Here is a 24,411-nt window from a genome sequence, read left to right as displayed (position 1 = left end):
CTTTAATAAATTTGTCAGCTGATCGGGCGCCATTAGCACTCCCGCAGCCTTTTTCCAGTCATTTTGGGTGCCATTGGCATTCCCGCGATCTAGGTAAATATTACGAATCGTATATCAAAAGTTGGTCTTAATTCGAAGTGATGGTTTTACATTGATTTGTTCATGAATAAAACTTCTTTAGCCATTTACCATTGATCGCTGACTTGATCTTCGCGTCGTTCATGCGTCTGAGCTTGTAATACCCGCTCTCTGCTACCTTTCTTACTCTGAAAGGTCCTTCCCAGTTTGTGGCAAATTTCTCTGCACTAGCATTCCTTTGCACATGAGGAGCAATCTTAAGAACCAAATCGTCTACCTCGAATCTCCTTTCCTTTACATTCTGATTGTAATAATTTGTTGTTCGCTTCCTGTATGCCTCAGCAAACCATTCTGTCCGGGCTCTTCTCTCTTCTATTGTGTCTAGATAAGCAAAGCGACTTACTTCGTCCGGAGTCGTATGACTAGCCATTGCTAACCTTGCGGATGGAATTGCAATCTCTCCCGGTAATATCGCCTACTCCCCATAGACCAGAGAATTCGGTGACGCCCCCACGGAACTTCGTTTCGAGATTCTGTATGCACATACCGCGAGCGAGAGCTACCTATTTAGACACAATAGAAGAGAGAAGAGCACGGACATAACGGTTTGTTGAGGCATACAGGAAGCGAACAACAGATTATTACAATCAGAATATAAAGGAAAGGAGATTCAAGGTAGACGATTTGGTCCTTAAGATTGCTCCTCATGTGCAAAGGAAAGGAGATTCTAAATTGCTTTCCTGCCTCATCAGTATAAAACATATCTTCCATCTTCACTACTACACGTCCGTATACAACGGTCGCCGAAAATTCCACCGTAATTCTGTACTTGATATCATGTTCAACCATTTTTAGTGTTGACGCATTTACTTCAGCAGGGCCATTGATCAGGACCTGCAAATTTAACAATTTCTTTCTCATTACATTCTATACTAAAGCATAAAAACATCGAAAAACCTGTAGAAAGACGGCGATACGTACATCACAGGTAGATGCGTTTATACACTTGAAACCACCTCCTTTTGTGCAAGCTTCACTGAATGTAATGTCAAGAGATACCTTCATAGAATTTGTATAAGTCGTCTCGCTAGTAATGGAAGTAGTGGGCGGAATTGTATCTACACAAATTAAATCAAATTTAAATGCAATTTTTGAAATAGAATTTGAGTCAGTAATCCATAAAAATTGACTTACCAATGAACCATGTGTTTAAATTATTCACTATATCGACATCTTGAATTTTTCTAAATAGCGACTTGTATTCCGATATTATAACACAAACTGTAAAAGTGTATATGAAACCGGAAATATGTTTTTTTATTGGAACCGGTCCTACAAGAGATTTCACTAGTCTTATTATAGATCCCTAAGGTAAGGATCAGTCCTGCTATAAATCCCCAATAGGAATCGGACCACCAAATCCCATTGATTCCTTTCAACTACGAAATAAGTTTCATAAATTTACTTCCTTAAACTCATGTAGTTAAACATAGTTTTTTATGAATCGAATCAACCTAAAGTTCATTACACAATCTAGTAGTATTTTTTATTTCGCAGTTACGAAGTCCAAAAGATAGACGTTATACTTCGTAATTCAATAACCAAAGTTGTGATACAACTTGTATCTTCCTTAACACTTTGATCATAATGAAATGATCAAGTTTCTAATACTAGAGATTCATATATATAACTTCGCATGTTATGTTGTCAATATAAACGACTTGAAAGCAACGTAGATAGAAGTGGAAACAAAACAAGTTAAGTCTTGTACTACTAACCTCAAGGATGGTGTTCGTTGATGCCGATACGTCTCTAGGTTCTTCAGAGTATACCACGAGTTTGTATCAACATTTCTAGACTGACCCAGCGAAGTTGAATCTAATAATCTAATTAAGCGACCTTGAGTTTTGTAACTAAAATATGACAACCAAACTTGACATATTAATGCTTGGCGGGTTCAACCGAGAAATGCTCTAACAGAGAATCATACCGCAGAGACATCTTCATACCTTTCTTGCATGCCATCATAGAAGTCTCCCCCAATGTCTTAAATCGGCTTAACGACTGCTTGATCATTTTCATAAGTCAAAACACATACTTTTCTACTGACAATGCAAACGAATTCTCAATTTTTCTGAGTTTCAGAGATAAGCTTCTTTTGATTACGAATCATAATACTCTGCTGCTCAATTTTTTTTCTTGAGAATCAAAAGTATTACCTATCCATTGTTGAAGCCTTGATATTTGATTCTTCAAATCATTGCAGGTTTTACCCAGATTCTTTATGGTTTCTGCATACCACAAGTTTTGTTCTTTCATACTTATAGCCATTCTGGAGGATATATCCTTGCAAAAATTCTTCCTTGTCACTCTATTCTCCATAAAAAATAATTATTTCAAGAGTTCTCTTTGAATTGTTCATTCTTGTAAATATGTAAATAGTTGATGGAAGGAAATCAACTATATAGATATTTTTTCATATCCAAGAGATATAAGTAGGTATCGATTACTTCCTTATAAGGAAATCAAGGGAATAAGAGAGTTACATAACATAATACTTGAACCAAACACGGAAGTTCGTGGACGGTTTTAAGGCAAGATGGGTGACCCATAGAGGTATCTGTATGAAGTCTAACCTAGTTATCATAAGATAAACTAGTAAATACGCACGTGTGATGCACCTGCCGCTGCCGACCTATCGTTCCGTTTAACAAACTATAATACTAAGGCGGAAAATCCGCCTTAAAAATAAAAATTACTGTTTCACAATTTTATCTCTTGTAATCAATTAGATGCGACTTGCATTTCATCGAGTGAAAAATTCATACACAATAGACATCAAAATATAAGATGATACCAAAACTAAAATAATAAAGGAAAAGATAAAAACATCAAGTAAAAAACAAATACAACGACTAAAAACTTTACAGACGACACTAATTCGTAAGATGTTTACCAAAGCTAAGAGGACTTAAGAACTTCCTTGTACCCAACGTTCTTGGCGAATGTTCCAACTTTATCAGCAATGCTTCCTTTCTTGATTAACACTTGTAGATGAGGAAAAACGATTTGCTGGTTTTCACGGAATTGAGGAGATGACCGTGCGGAGGAGACTCCTTGAACCGAACAAATGCTCAACCTCACACAGATGCACTAAAAGAAGGGAGTGCTTTAAGTTCTAGAGATCAATCTGTAGGACTCCGGCCTAAACCAAGACAATGGTCGTTCCAGAATCAATTCGGTCACAAGAGAGGATGGGTTTATCTGTAGGAGGGAATCTGAGAAATATGTGAGTTCAATGGTGATTGAGATTGTAGGTTTAGCGCCCCCAAAGCTAGCAGCTGACTAATCCAAGAGATTAACTAAATAAAGAGGCACTACAAATCTAAATCAAATACTTAAACTTTCAATTAAGAAATATGCTACAAAAAATTAACCCAAAATTAATCCCGCTCAGAAATATATATATAAAAACTGCTCTCAAATGATACATATACAATAGTCATTTGGTTTACAAATAGAATATACAATATAATAAACATATCAGAATATAACCAACTAACGAAGTCAACTTCTCGGAGATTTCGCTGCGCAACTCTGATCTGTCTCTGAAACAATAAGTGGGAATGGGTGAGCACATCATCCCTAAAATGGGTGCCTAGTAGGAATAACATTTAACTTTAAAGTAATCATAAGCAAGAGTTAGAAAACAATACATGTTCTTCCGAAACATTAAACAGTGACCAAGTCACTGAAACAAACAAACATGTATATGGACAAACTCCTTCTTCAAACAATGTATACTATGATTGTGCAATTCCGAACTCGCAAACCCACACCAAATCATAAGTATTGATGTCGAGAATTCCGAACTCGCAAAATGCCGACCAATATATCATAAAAGCTCTAGGTATAAATGTGAAGGAGCGTATCCTATATACCACACGTGGAAATTCTTATTTCCCATAAAAATTCATATTGACCACAACACATTACAGGTCCTTTCCAAACCATGGAAAGATTAACAGAATAAACAGAATTATCATAAAACAAGTTAAGCAGTGCATAGAACGCACAAACAGAAATACATGAGTTTGTTAAACATAAACTTTTGTAAAGGAAAACAATAATGGTTACCAAAGAGTCAAATGTATTCCCACCTCTTTTGATGACAAGCCACGCCTACCTCGAGATCCACGATCCACCGGTTCATCCTTATATTCAATCGTTGTTAATATAGACTAACTGCAATGTAGAAGTTGCAAGCATTCACAGGAACACTAGCTACAATTCTATCATCACTATCAAACTAATCTCAATCTCATATCAATCCACTCATATAAACCCTTTCACTGCAACTCACACAACATAGCTCAACCCCACCCACAACTTCAGTTATTTTGCTACCAGCAAATTACATCTCTCACTCCATAATATTAAGACTCCATCTATACTTCATTTGAGATCAAACTCACTTCAAATTCAAATACAGATTACCTGCAATTGCAGCTCTAAGCAAGCCTTCACTGAAACCACCACGCTAAAGACATTCATTCTACCACTTACAGTTCATTCATTTACTACTACTAACGCTAGTTCCAACAGTTCAACTCTAGTGTAAACATCTTCTTCATTTGCAACACATGCGCTGGTTCAATTTGCAATATTCATTTCAGCACCACCAAACCCAATTCACTTCCCATTTCAACACCAACCTTGTAAAACCAAACTGAGTCTCAATCAGTAAAATCAACTTCAACTGAAACTCAGTTAACATACTACCGAACACTCAACTCAAACTATTATGTTCTTGTACAGTTATTTGATGCCATCTCCAGATCTATACCTTACCAGACCACCACCACTTGCAATTCTAATTATAATCAGAGAAGTATTCTTGTCCTGCAACAATCATATCCACCACCACCAACTCAACACCATAATCTCTATTACCAAACCACTAATATTAACACTATCACCACTTGTATTACCAGTTCTCAATCAAAGCAATATCTCAATTCCAGTTCATTCACAAACACATAAGACTAATCAATGAAATATAATAGTTTTACTAAATTAACTCGGACAATACCTCAAACTAATTTTCCTCAATCCCGAATTACTCTTCATCCTTGGCTCTAATTCACTCTAACGATCAATACCCATCTCAAGTCATTCTTTCACAACATCAATTTCATGTTATAATTCCATGAATAATACAAATCTAGACTTCAATTCAAATAATTCAAATACACCCAACTAAAGATTTCGTCTAATTCTTCTTAATCATCGCTCAATCGAACTCTAATTCAATTCTCTGAGAAACCCTAACTTTCTCGATCTTCATCAACAAATCATCATCTCTTCTTCTCCTCGTGATTTAAACCACAACCCCTCAGTTATTCATACATCAACAACTCAAAACCATCTTCAATTTCTCATTAATCTTCAATCAAAATCAAAACCCAGAAACCCTAACTTCTAATTCACTTCCTCCTTCGATTCTGAATCAATTACGAACACCATCACCATCATCACTGACTAATACACGATCTTCTCCACCTTCTAACGATCACAGAACAACCATTTCACCCCTCAATTCCCCAGAGGCTACGGACAGTGAAGAAGAAAGAAGAAGAAAATGGAGGAGGAAGAAATAAAGAAAGAAGAAAAAGAGAGGAAAATGAATGATTTCCTCCATCTGGTGTAGATGATAAGACCAAAGGGTTTACTAGGACACCACTTGTTTCAATAATGGCATACACAACGTGTCTGTCTTGCAATAAAAGCATTTATTCATGAAATGACAATTTTACCCTTCGTACTAATCCAATGATATCTTCTTCATCCGATATCCGAATGACACGTTCGAGTAGTCCATCTCACATAACTTTTCGAGATCTAACTGATGGTACTAGTTTCGTATCTATATCGTTGTTAGATTAATTTCTATCAATTAACGTCCGTGTTAAACTAATCGAGTTATTAGCACCTAAGACCTCTCTTGACTAGTCTAATAGCGTTGACGAACTTGAGGGTCCTTACATTCTCCCCACCTTATTCATTTTCATCCTCGAAAATCAAACCATTCTTCTGGTCTTCAAAAACTTCTCACCTTATAGAATAATCCCATCTCTTGTCTAAGTGAAAACAACATAAAACAAAGCACAAACCTATATGGCTTTCTACAACTAAGATTAAAATTTGTAGTTCTAGGTTCAACTACGCTGATTTAATTTCTATCAAATAGGGAACTCTAAGTTTCTTACACTAATTTTTTTTTATATAAAAAAAAGTCTCTAACTTCAAGGAAGAATCCTACGAATCTTTCTAGTGAACTTACATCTATGGATTTTTTTTTCCTAAATTAATTTACAGCATAATTCTATGATCGGTCATCTCTGCATGCAGTTGCCCTGTCAAGGTTGGCCAAGCCCAACAATGCCTTCCTACGAACAGAGAAAACACATCCTCCACTATTCCCCAGTGCTGGATTAACTAATTATTAATTTATTAAATTAGTCTCTAAACTTTTATCGTAACTGGTGTAAATCTGATGAATTATTTCGTAAAACATATAAATAATTTACATCCTTTTAAGCAATCTAATCATCAAAATTTATTTTACTGTATTATTATTATTATTATTTATTTATTTTATCAATAAAAGTAATCCAAATTTGATTCACATCAATTTATAATATCTGATATTTTTACTTTACTGTAATGCCGTAGATAAATTTCCCAAATATTATTTACAATAAATTTGCTACTTAATTACTCAAATACAACTATCAATTGCGTTATTATTCTCATTATTCTTAAATCGCTATTCCAGTTGGTACACTAAGTCTTAATCTTCTAAATATAACTCTACATTTACGTAAAAATTGATATAATAGATCTTATTTATTAAAATTGAATTTGTATTCTATTGCGTTGGTAATTTAATACGATCTAGATTTTTCTATTAATGTAAATTATCCTATTAATATATAAATTTATTTTCTTTCAATTAACGTCCGTGTTAAACTAATCGAGTTATTAGCATCTAAGACCTCTCTTGACTAGTCTAATAGCGTTGACGAGCTTGAGGGTCCTTACAGTAGGTGTGTTGTGTATTCTGCGTAAGAAAGTTCTAAATGATTGAATTTACTCAGTTGAGAGTAGTTGCTCAGACGATGAGTTCGTGTAGACGAAAGATTTTCTATATGAACTTGCCGAGAAATTATTGTCTGTTTCAATCATGATTCAGAGACCTTTTATATTGTTGGAATTGTAAACCCCTTGATCCCATGGAGTGTCACAGTTGCTGAAGTCAAAGAGTGGGGAAGTGGGAAGTCGTGTCAAAACCAGTTGCTCATCGTGCAGAGACTTGGTTGATTTCCCATCCACTACTTTGCTAACTCCTCCAACTGATTGCACGACTTGCTCACATTCTCGTCGTATGTATGAACACACGTGCCGTAGACCGCCATACCAAAACCCTAGTTAATATCCCCCATGTGACACGATTGAAATCTCGTGATTGTGGAATCAGTTGTTGACTTTATGGGACGATGAGTCCTTGTATTGCTGATTGAACGTGATTTGCAAATGTTTTGAGACTCGTGAATTGAACATGCCTGCTGACAAAAAAGTATATTTTTTAATAAATATTGATAACTTAAGGTGAGAAAATGTTGTTGAGTTGTTGAATATTGATAGTTGAATCAATATTCCTTATTCTGAGCAAATATTGCTCGTATGAGCAAGTGTTGCTCGTATGATGAATTGTTGGTGTCAGGACCAGATAAGATAAAATATTAATTTAAGACACTAGCTAGACCGAGCATAATAATAAAAGTGTTGATCACGGGATCATCATAAAATTATTAGTATTTGAATCTGCTCAGAATTATGTTTTGCAGAGCTCTGGATTCGAAACCCTAATTTTTGATCAATCGGTGATTTATTGAAAATCAACCACAAAGTGAAGGAGGGACCGACTACATGGGATGACGAGTCGACCATGTAACGCCCAGATGCTCAAATGAGCAAAATACCAAAGTCTCCTGAAGACCACTTGGTGAAAGGATGATTAAATGTTGGTTTAATCATTTATTGAAATAATGCTCGTGTGAGCGTTAGGTAGTAAAACCTGTTTATGGAGAGATGAGGGACCGACCAAGGAGTCATGGGACCGGCTCTTGGTGGTCGTGGGACCAGCTGATGGTCGTTTGAGCAAACTCCCAGTTGTTTGAGAAGAGTTTGGACCTAATATGAGCAATTGAGCAAATTATGTCAAAATTATCAAAACATGTGGGACCGGATATTTGCAAGCCCTAGGCCTGCCTTGGTCGTTCAAGGAGACATGCTCGTGTCACCATAATGTCCATATCTCAGTCCTGAGAGTTTCGATATTTTCTGATGCGCGTTTGAGCAACATTTTGAGAAAATATGAAGGATTCAAGGTCTTGCTGAAACCGGAGAATCTTCATGAGATGATGAAATATAATTAATAAAATAGGAGATCGCAAGGTGTGGCACCAGCCACGTCTAGGGCATGTCCGCCCAGCTAGCAAGCTCGGTCCCGCAACACCTTTCCCAATTTTATGTATTTTCCCTGATGTGAAGGAAATACCATGAAACTGAGGAATTTCATGAGGTTAGGGAATTTCCATAAGATTATGGAAATAATAATAATAATATAAATAGGGATTCATGAAGTGTGGGACCGGCTATGGCCAAGGCATGGACGGCCGGCCAAGGAGCCCGGTCCCAAGGCACTTTCCCTAATTTTATAATATTTTTCATGATTTTAGGGAAATATCATAAAACCAAGGAGTTTGTTGAAACCAAGGAATTTGTTGAAATCAAGAAGTTTCCATGATATGAGGGAAACATAAATAATAATAATAATAAAATAAGGGGCGTGTGGGACCGGCTAGGGCATGACCGGCTGATAGATGCATTTATGTGTCTATTTTGATCTCAGTTGTATATATTGTTAGTGCTTGATTCTGTACTTATTTGGTTATTTTATGTCTTTGTAAGTGTTTTTGGAGAAATAAGCTTGTGCGGAAAAATTGGCTCGAAAAGTGGTATTTGCGCTCGTGGGAGAAAATTACTATACGGACCCCCGTTGTGGATAAGGGGAACTCCACCGCTGTTTGCACCCCAGACATTCTATTTCCACTCCACGGCTAATGGCACCCCTGCCCTGGATAAGGGGCAACCATCTTCAACATTTCAAAAACCAAGTTTTGGCGGGAAATATCTTGGCAGCCGAACAGATTTTAGGGTTCTTGATTTGGAGGAGTTTGAGGTTGATTAAACCTCTGATTTTCATAGGATAGACTCCTTATGGGTCTAGGAATCTGATATGGGTGTTGAAATCGATTAGACTGAGCTCAATCGACGGATTTTTATCACAACAAAAATATATGGAAAGTCACGTGTGTGACCTGTTTTAGGGAATTTTAGAGAGATTAAAATGCTATAAACCTTCCCAAAGATTTTTATCTATCTAACGAAGAGTTTAGAATAAAAAGGAAAGCTCAGAAACGCGTAGAAATTCTAAAACAAGAAATTGCCGCAACTTTGCCGTGAAGAGAGGGGAAGAGATTTTGGAAGATTTGGGAGAGATTTAATTGGTATTTTTGATATAAATAGATTATTTAGGTCATATAGAAGGGGTGTCGAGAGTTTGGGGACCTGAGGAGAGCCAGAGAAGAAGAAATCATAGTTTTATCAAACTCTGTTTCTGCTGCTGCTGTTGCTGAAGAGGAAGAACACGAAGAACATTGACGCACAAGCAACTGTCGCAGAAAACTATCGATGTTTCACAGCAGAACACATGTGTCGTTCATCACAGCAGTTGCATTAGGTCTTTAGATACTATTTCTCCCTGTAACAGTGATTCTGCAACACCAACAAACTGTTGCGAATCGTCTGTATTATCACTTTTCATCTTTTTAATCATCTTTTGAGCCATAAACAAATTTTTTGAGATCATGATTAGTATGAGGAGCTAAACCCCATTGCTGAGGCGATAGAGGAAGCTATTTTTCCAACAAAAAGTGGTATATTCTTATTTATTTATTTATCGTAATTATTTTTATGATTGTTTTGCCTTGAGCGAAAATTGTTTGAATGATTCTTGTTAAGCAATTGTTATTTCTTTTGATAGAGCATGCTTGGACCTAGGTTTTTGATGTTCTATGCTTCGGATTTACACTTGTTATTTTGAGAATCTACTTGTTGCAATAGTTTAGAATCAAATTGAACAAAAAAATTGCATGAATATAAATATTGGATTAAATCACTTTGAATTTGGAAAATAGTGGAATCTTAGCCTCAGTGTTCTTTTAATATTGATATCATCTTTGTTTGAGTTTGCTATAATTTTTATTGTGTTTTCTATTTTAGTTTTTAATTTAAGTCTAAAAAAATCCTTCACAAGTCTGAGAAACGACACTCTTTTTACACTATCTATAAATCACATCAATTTTTGGCGCCGCTGCCGGGGACTTGTTTTTAGGGTTTTAGATTTTTTTTTTTAATTTTTTTTATTTTTTTAATGTTTTTGGGTATTTATCTTGTATCTACAGGTTCTGGATCATAAAGAAATTTGAGCCAAAGAGTTTGGTGATTTCATAAAGACTTGGAGCTAAAGATTAAAGAAAAAAGAACATAAAAGAAGACAATTTTATTTTAGACAATTTTAGTTTAGGGTTTGTTTATTTTCTTTTAGAAAAAAAAACAACTGTATTAGGGTTTATTATTTTTGTAATTTTTCTTTACTTTTTGGACTTTTGGACTTTGGGGACATTATTTTTTCTATTACCCTATGAAAGGGTACTTTAAATATAAATTGTTTGCAGAGAAGGAGGACAATTATGATATTGTCTCTGCACCTTGGGTTCGTACACTAGACATCGGAGTCAGTGGACCGAGTCGACTACAACCGATTCATCCCCCGTCTGGAACGGGAGGTAAGATTCTAAACACTCGTGAATCCCCTGTCAGCGAGTTACTGGACTCCTTCGTATGCATATATCTTAAGGACTGAATACGGACATTTATTTTTCTAGTAAAGGGCAAGGCCTGTCCATACAAGATAAGGGTTCGGATTTCATCACCGTTCTCTTCTTGCCCGCTTTAGGAACACGTAACCTACGCGAACCTAAGCCTAAAATTTTGACTAGAACGAGACCGATAGGGTAACGAGCTTAACAGGAAAGTCATTCGAAAAATATTGGTTACTATTTTAAGCATACTTCGAAGTTCTTGACGGTTTCTGTAAGTTGAATGCGTGACTGCGCCGCCTTGTAATACCGGTGAGGCCTTAGGTATCAAAGCTCCACCGAGTTTCCCTCGCCTCTATTCAACTTACGTTAACTCGGATTGCTTCCAGAAGGGTTTGCTTAAATTGTAACGAATTCCCGTTCGAAGGATTAGAAGCTGGTCTAGAAACAATCTAAGTGGAGCCATCATGCTTTTTGTTTGCTAGAAATCAATAGGTTTGATTTGGTTGAGTCGGCCTTGATCTGTGTTTGCTTACCCTTCAAATTTAGAAAATTCTATTGTATGCCTGAACGTAAAAGAGACGCACTAGGTAGATTTGTTAAAGAGAAACCTAGTAGTTCGAAGCGTCTCGATTACCTTAATCTAGAGAGTCCGAATTTTGAAGAGTATGTTTTTGAACGTCCTTTGACTGAGGAGAGAATCCATGTTGCTCCGATAGCGCCAGAAATGACAACTTTGAAAGCTTTGTTGAATCCAACTAGGACTACTCGTCCTTCGTGTATTAAGTTAGCTGAAACGGAGGCACCCTATGAACTGAAACCTGGGACCTTACAGATGCTCCCAATCTTTTTAGGGAAAGAAAATGAAAACCCTTATTACCATGTTAGGGATTTTGAGGAAATTTGTAGTACTCTAAGAATTAGAGGCTTAGATGATGATACTTTGAAACTTAGGTTATTCCCATTTTCCCTGAAAGATAAGGCCAAGTCGTGGCTATATAGTTTGGACTCCGAGTCAATTGAGACATATGAACAACTTACATCTGCCTTTTTCAATAAGTTTTTCCCTAGGCAGTAAACATCGTCTATTAGGACGCAAATATGCACATTTTCACAACAAGAGGGAGAATCTTTATATAGGTATTTGGAAAGGTTCAATGATTTATTATCCCAGTGTCCTCATCATGGTTTATAAAAGGTTAGGCTAGTTCATATCCTTTATGAGGGTTTAGATTATTCCACAACGACCATGGTTGAGTCTCTATGCACTGGTGGATTTGAAAACCAAACTGTTGATGCGGCGATGGAATTTTTTAATGAAATCGCCGAAAAAACCCAGCAATGGGAAAATAGTAGGGCACCCCAGAAAACAATTCTTTTAAGTAGAGGAAACGTTAATAGGGTAGAAGGAGGCTATGAATCAGATGCCAAAATTGCTGCTATAGCAAAAAGGTTAGAAGCCTTAGAAGTGGGCCAGACTAGTGGTAGAGTGGAGCCTTTTTGGGAAGGCCAGAATATTGAAGAGCAAGCCAATGCTCTTTATAATAACACTAGATTTGATAACCGTCAAAAGATTGACCCATATTCAGAAACCTATAATCCTGGTTGGAGAAACCATCCGAACCTTTCGTGGTCTAAGGGCCAAAGTCAAGGTCAGTTTAGTAATTCTAATGCTCCCCCAGGTTTTGGCTATACTAAGAATCCTTCAGGACTAGCTCAGTTTCAGAATCAGTCAGATAAGAAAATCCTAAGTTTAGAGGAATCTCTCGCCTTGTTAACTCAGCAAACTGCAAAATTTCAGTTATCCGTAGAACAGAGTCTACAAGCTAGTAACAGGATAGGACAAGAAAATAGTCAGGCTATTTCCGAGTTAAAAACCCAGGTTGGTCTGATAAGTGATTCTTTGAGAGAAAAAGGTAAGTTTCCTAGTCAAACACAACCCAACCCTAGAGGAGTTCATGAATTAGGTGCAAAACCATCGAATCAATTGAATGTTAGAACCCTTAGAAGTGGTAGAGTTGTAGACAATAAGGTAACCATGCCCGATAGTGAACATACTGTAGTTCACCCCTCAGGATCTCACCTCTCAGGACCAGTAGCTGAGAGACTGATAAAGTTTCTGATGATGTGAATTCGGTTCCTGAAAGGTCTGATTTTATGCCTAGAGCCCCATTTCCTCAGCTATTAGTACCAACAAAGAAGGAATCGAACTTTAATGACATAGTGGAGGTTTTTAAGCAAGTTACCATAAACCTTCCCTTATTAGATGCAATTAGGCAAATTCCTGCTTATGCCAAGTTCCTTAAGGATATGTGTACGCGAAAGCGAAAACTTAGCGTCCATAAGAAAGCCTTTTTAGCTAGTCACGTAAGTTCAATCATTCAGAACACCACAACTCCAAAGTACAAAGACCCAGGTTCTCCTACCATTGCTTGCACAATAGGTAACTTCCGGGTAGAAAAATTTACTTGACTTAGGAGCCAGTGTGAACTTACTGCCATTCCATGTATACTTACAGCTAGGACTTGGTGAAATGAAACCTACTCAGATGACACTGCAGTTAGCTGATAGGTCTGTTAAAATCCCTCGAGGTGTTATCGAGGATGTTCTTATTGAGGTCGACAAGTTTATTTATCCAGTGGATTTCGTGGTCCTAGATACCCAACCTGTCCCTGACCCAGAGAACCAGATACCTGTGATTTTAGGTCGCCCATTTTTAGCTACGTCTAATGCGATCATTAACTGTCGAAATGGTGTGATGAGTTTATCTTTTGGTAATATGACTATGGAGATGAACATTTTTAATGTCAGTAAGCAACCTCATGAGCTAGATGACACATGTGTTGAAGAGGTGAACATGATAGAAGCCTTAGTTCAGGAGTCATTACCAAACATTTTGTCTGAAGACCCATTAGAAAGTTGTCTATCCCATTTTGGTTTAGATTTTGACGACGATAGCACTATTGAACAGGTGAATGCTCTATTAGATTCTACCCCTGTGTTAGACACTGATAGATGGAAAGCTAGGTTCGAACCGTTACCAGTTTCTGAGACTACCCTAATTCCTTCTTTAGAAGAGCCCCCAAAGTTGGACCTTAAACCACTACCCGATACTCTAAAGTATGTGTTTTTAGGCCCATCTGAGACTTTACCTGTGATTGTAGCTTCCGATTTGGATAGTGATCAGGAAAGTAGGCTAGTAAATGTACTTCAAGACAATAAGGAAGCTTTAGGGTGGACTATAGCAGACATTAAGGGTATAAGTCCTACTGTGTGTATGCATCAGATTCATTTAGAGGAAGACTCCAAACCTTCTAGGGAGATGCAACGTCGACTGAACCCTAACATGAAAGAGGTAGTTCGAAAAGAGGTGCTTAAGTTGTTAGATGCGGGTATTATTTACCCAATTTCAGACAGTAAGTGGGTCAGCCCTGTTCAGGTTGTCCCCAAGAAATCAGGTATCACTGTAGTCCAGAATGATAATAATGAATTAATCCCAACCCGAGTGACCACGGGATGGCGTGTGTGTATTGACTATAGGAAATTGAACAAGGTCACAAGGAAGGATCACTTTCCCCTTCCTTTTATCGACCAAATAGAGCGATTAGCTGGACATAGTCACTATTGCTTCTTAGATGGCTACTCCGGTTATAATCAGATCGTTATTGCCCCAGAAGACCAAGAGAAAACCACTTTTACCTGTCCCTTTGGTACCTTTGCGTATAGACGCATGCCTTTCGGGCTATGTAATGCCCCTGCAACTTTTCAGCGTTGTATGATGAGCATATTTTCTGATATGGTAGAACGGTTTTAGAGGTCTTTATGGATGATTTTTCAGTGTTTGGTTCATCTTTCGATGAGTGCTTGCATCATTTGACATTAGTGTTGACTAGGTGTAAGGAAAAAAATTTAGTGCTTAATTGGGAAAAATGCCATTTCATGGTTAAATCAGGAATTGTGTTAGGGCACATCGTCTCTTCAAAGGGTATAGAGGTAGACAAAGCCAAAGTTGACCTTATTAAGACTTTACAGGTCCCAAAAACCGTAAAATATTAGGTCATTCCTAGGGCATGCAGGTTTTTACCGTCGATTCATTAAGGATTTTAGCTTGATTTCTAGACCTCTTTGCAATTTGCTTGCAAAGATGTTAAGTTTGTCTTTGATGATGCTTGTTTAGAGGCTTTTGAGAAGCTTAAAACTTTACTCACTACTGCCCCGATAGTCCAGGCACCTAACTGGAACCTACCCTTTGAAATTATGTGTGATGCTTCAGATTATGCTATAGGCGTTTGCTAGGTGCGAGAAAACAAATTACTCCATGTGATTTACTATGCTAGCAAAACTCTGAATGATGCCCAAATGAACTATACACTACCGAGAAGGAATTGCTAGCCATCGTGTTTGCCTTGGATAAGTTTAGATCCTATTTATTAGGTTCTAAGATCGTAATCTATACTGATCATGCTGCTTTGAAATACCTTTTATAAGAAGGATACCAAACCTAGATTGATTAGATGGATCCTATTGTTACAGGAATTTTCCCCAGACATTAGAGACAAAAAGGGTGCAGAAAATGTAGTAGCAGACCTTGTCTAGGCTAGTTGTTAGTTCCCCTAGTGATTCCCTTCCTATAAGGGACTTTCCTGATGAACAATTGTTCTCTGTTTCCCAATCACCTTGGTATGCAAATATAGTGAATTATCTTGTTACTGGTCGAACCCCTCAACATTGGGGTAAGCAAGATCGTTCTAGGTTTTTAGCCGAGGTTAAGCATTTCTTTTGGGACGATCCTTATCTGTTTAAGTATTGTCCGGACCAGATTATTAGGAGATGTGTATCTGAGAGTGACCAGTCTAGTATTATCTCCTTTTGTCATGAACATGCATGTGGGGGTCATTTTAGTGCTAAGAAGACTGCTGCTAAGATTTTGCAGTGTGGATTTTACTGGCCTTCGTTGTTTAAAGATTCCCATAGTCATTGTGTTTCTTGTGAGCGTTGCCAGAAGTTAGGAACCATTTCCCGTAGAAATATGATGCCTTTGAACCCTATTTTAGTGATTGAGGTCTTTGATGTGTGGGGCATTGATTTTATGGGTCCATTTCCTATTTCGTTTGGTTATCTTTACATACTTGTCGCTGTAGACTATGTGTCTAAGTGGGTTGAGGCGGTTCCGTGTAAAACGAATGACCACAGGGTCGTAGTCCAGTTTTTGAAAGAGAATATACTTACACGTTTTGGTACGCCGCGAGCTATAATTAGTGATGGAGGTTCACACTTTTGTAATAGACCGTTTGCTCTTTTAATGAAACAATACGGTATTACCCATAAAGTAGCAACCCCATATCACCCTCAGACTAGTGGTCAGGTAGAGGTTTCCAATAGGGAAATTAAACGTATTCTAGAGAAAACAGTTAATCCAAATAGGAAAGACTGGTCGTCGAGGCTTACTGATGCCTTATGGGCTTACCGTACTGCGTTTAAGACACCCATTGGAATGTCACCTTATCGTTTAGTGTTTGGCAAGGCATGTCACCTGCCTGTTGAGTTAGAGCATCGAGCCTATTGGGCTATTAAGAACTTAAACTTTTCACTTGACAAGGCAGGAGCTCAAAGAAAGCTCCAGCTCAATGAGTTGGACGAGATTCGTAGAGATGCATACGATAGTGCTAAGGAGTATAAGAACAAAATGAAACTTGTGCATGATAGGAATATTTTACGAAAGTCATTTTCTCCAGGTCAAAAAGTTCTTCTGTATGACACTCGTTTGCATCTATTCCCCGGGAAGTTGCGCTCTCGGTGGACCGGTCCTTTTGTGGTCCGTACTGTTTTTCCTCATGGCGCTGTTGAGATTGAGACACCAGATGGTAGTAGTTCTTCGAAGGTTAACGGTCAGCGATTGAAGCCCTTTTTAGAGCCTTTTCCTACAGGTGATGTTGAGGAGGTCCCTCTGGAGGACCCTGTTTACCTTGATTGACCATCGAGGCGATTTTGTATGTTGTATAATATTTTTGTAGGTTTTTGGTTACACTTCACCCAGGTACTATCTTTCCGACTTCTCTCTTTACTATTTCCTCATGTTACTTATATTTTTGGTACTGTTCTTTATTAGAAACATTGAGGACAATGTTAGATTTAAGTTTGGGGGTGGGGTAGAACTTTTTGTTACCTTTTCGTTGCAATAAATAAACTCCAGAGCCTAGAAATTTATCCCTATTAAGGATGGCACTAACCAATCTAAGTGGATGGAAGCATTTTGGTTGTAGGAGTTGAGGAACCAATCTGACTAGATGGCAACATCTAAAGAGTCTATTCATAAAAGCACAGAGCTCAGGTGTTAGAAATAACATGATAGTTTCACCATATCTCGTTGAGTCCTTTTCACTTCTGTTTTTTTTTTGTTTTTTTTTAAACTATGTTTCTCTAAGTGATTAGGTGGGGCTCACGATTCAAGTTGTTACCAATGCTAGGGTGAATTAGAGTGATTGAGATACAAAAAAAAAAAAAAAGAAATTGACCATCAGACCAACTAGAATAAATTCAATAAAGTCGACCACTGGAACCCTTGTATATGCCAGTGTGTTGACCTAGAGTTAGGATTATCAATCACTGGTTCCCTTGTATATGCCAGTGTGTTGATATTAGTCAGACTAGTATCTCAGTCCATTAGGATATGTTCATTTTGGCGGAGGCCTTCAGACAAATATGAGAAACACCGTTCACCTAGTAAACATCAAAACCATCTATGTTTTTCTATATCCATTTTCTTGATCTATCCATGTGATTAGTTTTGACTCCGAATATTGATGTCCATAGTGCGAATATCTGAGTAGAGCTCTGTCACTTCATATGAATTTTAGTATGCTTGAGTGTGAACTCGTGTACAACAATTGGAATTTCGTATCAGGGTAATTCCTCCTGTAGTAAATAAGTATGCCAACCAAGGAGATTCTTTAGTGCCTTCCAAGATTCTGTGTAGATAGCTAGGGTCTGGAGTATAAAGGTTTTGTGGGTATACCTCTGGTAAGCCCTCCGGAGACAACACTCCGCCACTAGGGCCACCTAGGGGTTTAAAGGCTTATTGCACACGCTAAATGAAATTGACGATGCCTGCGACAGTGAGTTAGGATTTTATTTTCTAGATTTGATTTACTCGAGGACGAGCAAATAATAAGTTTGGGGGTATTTGATAGACGCATTTATGTGTCTATTTTGATCTCAATTGTATATATTGTTAGTGCTCGATTTTGTACTTATTTGGTTATTTTATGTCTTTGTAGGTGTTTTTGGAGAAATAAGCTTGAGCGGGAAAATTGGCTCGAAAAGTGGTATTTGCGCTCGTGGGAGAAAATTACTATACGGACCCCCGTTGTGGATAAGGGGCAACCAGATGATAAGGGGCACTCCACCGCTATTTGCACCCCAAGCATTCTATTTCCACTCCACGTCTAATGGCACTCCTGCCTTGGATAAGGGGCAACCATCTTCAACATTTCAAAAACCAAGTTTTGGCGGGAAATATCTTGGCAGCCGAACAAATTTTAGGGTTCTTGATTTGGAAGAGTTTGAGGTTGATTAAACCTCTGATTTTCATAGGATAGACTACTTATGGGTCTAGGAATCTGATATGGGTGTTGAAATCGATTAGACTGAGCTCAATCGACGGATTTTTATCACAACAAAAATATATGGAAAGTCACGTGTGTGACCTGTTTTAGGGAATTTTAGAGAGATTAAAATGCTATAAACCTTCCCAAAGATTTTTATCTATCTAAGGAAGAGTTTAGAATAAAAAGGAAAGCTCAGAAACGCGTAGAAATTCTAAAACAAGAAATTGCCGCAACTTTGCCGTGAAGAGAGGGGAAGAGATTTTGGTAGATTTGGGAGAGATTTAATTGGTATTTTTGATATAAATAGATTGTTTAGGTCATATAGAAGGGGTGTCGAGAGTTTGGGGACCTGAGGAGAGCCAGAGAAGAAGAAATCAGAGTTTTATCAAACTTTGTTTCTGCTGCTGCTGCTGCTGAAGAGGAAGAACACGAAGAACATTGACGCACAAGCAACTGTCGCAGAAAACTATCGTTGTTTCACAGCAGAACCCATGTGTCGTTCATCACAGCAGTTGCATTAGGTCTTTAGCTACTATTTCTCCCTGTAACAGTGATTCTGCAACACCAACAAACTGTTGCGAATCGTCTGTATTATCACTTTTCATCTTTTTAATCATCTTTTGAGCCATAAAAAAATATTTTAGATCATGATTAATATGAGGAGCTAAACCCCATTGCTGAGGCGATAGAGGAAGCTATTTTTCCAACAAAAAGTGGTATATTCTTATTTATTTATTTATCGCAATTATTTTTATGATTGTTTTGCCTTGAGTGAAAATTGTTTGAATGATTCTTGTTAAGCAATTGTTATTTCTTTTGATACATAATGCTTGGACCTAGGTTTTTGATGTTCTATGCTTCGGATTTACACTTGTTATTTTGAGAATCTACTTGTTGCAATAGTTTAGAATCAAATTGAACGAAAAAAATTGCATGAATATAAATATTGGATTAAATCACTTTGAATTTGGAATATAATGGAATCTTAGCCTCACTGTTCTTTTAATATTGATATCATCTTTATTTAAGTTTGCTATAATTTTTATTGTGTTTTCTTTTAGTTTTGAATTTAAGTCTAAAAAAATCCTTCACAAGTCTGAGAAACGACACTCTTTTTACCATTATCTATAAATCACATCACCGGACGGCTAGGATCCGGTCCCACGAGTTTCCCTAATTTTATATTATTTTTCATGACTCGAGGGAAATTTCATGAATTTAAGGAGTTTTCATGAAACGAAGGATATTTGCTCAAATGAAGAGATTTTCATGAGATCAAGGAAAATAATAAAAATATGACAAAATATAAAATTGGGCGCGGGACTGGCCACGGCACGACGGACGACCGGTGGGCCCAGTCCCCTGGCGCCTCAATTAATATTTTATTATTTATTATTTTCTTCCTATTTTGTATAGGTTCATCGTTCCTTCGTGTTTTGGAATGCTCGTTCGTGCATTCAGGTGCTCGTTTGTGCATTATTGCTGAGTACACTTGCACCATTTTGGTCGGGGCTTACTCGATAGCGGCTCAGATGCCCGTACTTTGAACATTTATCACTAACCCGTGGAATTCTTCTAGGAAGAACCACGAATTGAAGTGACGAAATATTACGAAGAATCGTTGAATATTTCTGAATATTCAGTTAACGATTATAAATAATTAATTGATGGCTCTATACTAGCAGGCATGCTGTCTAGGAGCATTAATTATATGAGAATTTAGAAATATGAGCTTGTTAAAACGTCATATCTCTTTTATACAGTTAGGGAAAACCTTGTTGCATCTTGAAGACGTTATTGCTCTATACTAGCAGGAAAGTTGTTGGGAGCCGTCCAATCATAATGATTATATACACATGTCTTTTATATAGTCAGGGAAAACATTGTTACATCCTGAAGACGTTATCGCTCTATACTAGTAGGCAAGATGTCTAGGAGCCGTCCAATCGTTCGATTCTACATGAAAGTGATTACTGAAATTGCTCAGTATTCATGAGATATGTCGTTGTCTCAGTTGAGAGATTGCACTTCTGCATATGCTCTGAGAGACAGTATTCTCAGTCAGAGGTTCTTGCTGCATGAACTTTCATGCTTCAATGAGAGACATGAACCTCAATACTCATCTAACTGCTGGATCAGGAGTATGTACAATTATGGTTTTACGATTTTAGCTTTTTTCGAAAATCCACCATCTAACAACACTTTTAGTGTTTTTGCTGGAAACACCCCTTGAAAGCCCAACATACAATTTCCCATGACTGAAGACATGCTCGGGAAGATAAATACCCGTGTTTTCAATTGTTTGTCCTTGTGCTTTGTCGATTGTGAATGCAAAGCACATACGTACTTGGAATTGCTTGCGAATCATCTTGAACGACATCTCAAGATTCTCTGGCGGGCTCATTGGCATCCTATGGAGAAATACTCTTTTACCCGTTGAATTCCCACTGAGGATAACTGCATCGATACAATTTGTAAAGAACTTCTTTATGATAAGCCTAGTACCATTGCATAAGCCGTTCTAGGCACTAACATTCCTCAGTAACATAATGGGTGCTCCTAGCTTCAGTTTCAACTCATGAGGAGGTAAACTACCAGGGGCCATTCCGTTCAACTGTTCTTGAAGATAGAGGTTTTGGAAATCATCTTCCACGGAATCAAATGAATAATACGTATGCTCTTGTCCGGGAAACATGCTAACCACTTGATCATTTAACTTATCGACATGTTCATTCAGTGGTGTGATAAGTGCCCGGTTAAGCAAGTAATCTTGATCCTCAGAATTATCTGCCAAGTCGGGAAAGGTAGCATCTATCGGCTGGGACACTGAATCTTCACCAGTCCAGGGTATCACCATATCATCTGGCATCTTTATCATGTCATATGCCGCAGAAGGTTCATTTTCGTCACCAACTCGTATCAAGAATTCAGAATAAGATGTATGCCCACTGCACGCATATTCTTCTTCAGGCGAAGAACCTCTACATATCTCCACAGAGGCGACCTGGTAAGACACGAATCAACCATTTGCCCCCTTGAATATTTTGGTACGACTGGAAGAACCTGGCGGAAATCACCTCCCATAATAACAATCTTACCACCAAACGGTTTCTTGTTACCCGTTATATCTCTCATAGTCGTATTGAATGCCTCGACATAATACTTATGTACCATGGTAGCTTCATCCCACATAATCACAGTAGCTTGACGGAGAAGATCAGCCAACTTGTCATTTTTAGCGATGTCACATGTAGAAGTTGATGCTGGGGTAAATGGGAGCTTGAATCTCGAGTGTGCAGTTCTTCCACCAGGTAACATAGTAGCTGCAACTCCATACGTAGCTGTTGCTATGGCAATACCACCACTTCTTCTAACGGTCGACAAAATAGCACGGTAGAGAAAAGTCTTCCCGGTACCTCCTGGACCATCAACAAAGAAGACTCTGCTTTCTTTTCTTCGGACGACACCCATAATTGCATCATAAGCCTTGGACTGGTCTTCATTCAACTTGTCCACATTCATCATATCTTTTTCGAAAACCAGAATGGATACCTCCTCTTCCATCAAATCAGACACATGTAAATTATCGTCTAATATGCCGACAATTGCCGGAAGATCATAATCTTTTAGACGCTTTCCATGTTGATGAAGCATTTGACCCAGCTCCCTGAAAAGACGGTTTGATAAGTATGCGGGGCTTGTATCACTTGAACTTGCATAATCTTCAACCATGTCATTGAAGAACACGTACCATAACTTTCTAGTGTCCACCGAGTTGCGGAAAACCAATATGCTACCAAAAAGAGTTCTCAAAGCAGATGGCATCTTGTTTGTTGCTGCTTCGGCCATACATGCCCTCAAACTGTTATCATTCTCCAATAATCCTCGTGCCTCGGCTGCACTTTTAAATGTCTGATATCTTCTGCAGTCAACTGTCAACAAATTTTCGTATGAAGTAGCACCCCTAACATGCATAAGTATGAGCCTCAGAAAAAACCTTTCATCCGCAATAGGGGGCACAAAATATACCCTACCAATCACCCTCTGTTTTTTTCTTCTTCTATGCCATTTCTTGATTGCTTTGTCCCATTGTAGTGTTTAGGAAACTCCCGACACAACCATCGCCTAGCCATAAAATCACATGTATTTGTAACAAAATACTCCGTCAACATCGTTTAGGAATTATTTTCATTTGATAAGACCTCATCGGCTGTCTGATGCTCATATAACATGACAATATTTTGTTTGGGAAGATGCAAGTGCAGTCGTTGAACTGATGGACACATCTTATTCATTGCAAACCTGTATATCCTCCACATTGCCTCTTGAGCACACACCCATCTTGCATTGATGTAACGTGTTACCTCGTTATTCTCGGATTCTGGCTGCACTAGTTGCACTCGAAAGGAAATACAATCTGGGCCCTTGTATACGTACTTGTAAAGATGCTTAACACTTTGGATAGTGGAACAAACTTCTACATTGATGTGGCAATCGTATTTCTGAAGAAGCCAAGGATTGTAAGGCACCACAAATCTATTGTCCGCTATGAAGTTCTTACTCATTTGTATAGTATTTCCATCATCTCTCCTCTAGTAGACTGGGTAAGCATCTTTTCCTTGCACGGTACATTCAGAAAATTGTTTCGGAAACCCTCTCTTGCACTTCCCTTCCCTCATACACTTGCTTCCACGCGGACCATGAATCATCCATTTTTTCACACACTTATACAATTCAGGATCTTTCTTCTTATCAGGGATTTCTGCTCTAACTATACGATCATAATCATCAGGACGTTGTAACTTTTCTTCTTTTTCCAATATGATCAACATATGGACATGAGGTAGACCTATTTTATGAAACTCAATAACGTGAACATGAGCAGCTACTCTTCCTAGTACATTATTTTTAAATATATCTTCTTTCAACTCTTCGAATTTAGCACGGAATACTCTAGTTGTTAAATCAGGTCTATCTGATGCAGATTGACTGGAACGTAAATTAGCTACAATCTCGAGCCAGAGTGGATTGCAAGTCATTGTAGGAAATATATCATGCTTCCCATATTTCTGTGCTAATGCCATCGCATCTTGTTATCGCTGGTACATATTACGTGGCCCACCAATGTATGAAGAAGGTAGTACTATCTTCTTGCCTAGTTCGTCTATTGAGACAAAAAAACGTATCAAGAATTCATGCATGATTGATGTACTTAGGATATAAAAATAGAACCATACCAAGTGTTTTGCATTCTTTTAAAACTAAAGTGGATTCTAGAACTTTGAGTTAGGAAAAAAAATAATGCACATATGTATTCTATTTGTAACTTACCTACGCTGGTTTTGCCAGCTCTTTGTGCATCTTGTAGTCCTTCGTAGATTTCCGCCCTTATTTCCTTATGATGACCTGTAACCCATCTGAGTCTGGCGGAGTCAATTTTAACCCAATTATCCACAATGTACTGTTGCAACAATCGCCCACCTCGAAGAAAAATTGAATCATGATTGTTTCGGATCTGTCCAACAATTAAAAAGATATAAAAACACCCAAAAAATTGTTAAAAATGTGAGTTCAGGTCTTTGGATATATAGATACGATGCATGGTATACTGAACGATTTGTAATAATTCAGGAAAAACATGAACTCAAAAGATTTCTTAATTAAAGAATTTATTAATACCTGCAGAATGTACGAATAGTATCCACGGCATGACATCT

General features: G+C 37.8%; 2 protein-coding genes and 1 pseudogene across 2 annotated transcripts; all 3 read right to left on the bottom strand.

Annotated features, from left to right (window-relative positions):
• Positions 1–12,178: 12,178 nt before the first annotated feature.
• LOC113354659 lies at positions 12,179–12,278 on the bottom strand (annotated as a pseudogene).
• An 8,937-nt stretch (positions 12,279–21,215) lies between these two features.
• Positions 21,216–23,259, bottom strand: LOC113350698 (ATP-dependent DNA helicase pif1-like). The gene is made up of 3 exons (XM_026594829.1): positions 22,997–23,259; positions 21,758–22,658; positions 21,216–21,698 (listed from the first exon to the last, which is right to left on the bottom strand). Exons 1-3 carry the CDS (start codon positions 23,257–23,259, stop codon positions 21,216–21,218), a joined length of 1,647 nt encoding a protein of 548 aa, XP_026450614.1.
• Positions 23,260–23,286: 27 nt separating this feature from the next.
• LOC113350697 lies at positions 23,287–23,778 on the bottom strand. The gene has a single exon (XM_026594828.1). The coding sequence runs from the start codon at positions 23,776–23,778 to the stop codon at positions 23,287–23,289; it is 492 nt and encodes a 163-aa protein (XP_026450613.1).
• Between the last annotated feature and the right edge of the window lie 633 nt (positions 23,779–24,411).

Source organism: Papaver somniferum, chromosome 2, assembly GCF_003573695.1.
Source record: "Papaver somniferum cultivar HN1 chromosome 2, ASM357369v1, whole genome shotgun sequence".
Taxonomy (NCBI): Eukaryota; Viridiplantae; Streptophyta; class Magnoliopsida; order Ranunculales; family Papaveraceae; genus Papaver; species Papaver somniferum.
The sequence above is the reverse complement of the archived record's forward strand: the minus strand, read 5'-3'. Positions and strand labels throughout refer to the sequence as shown.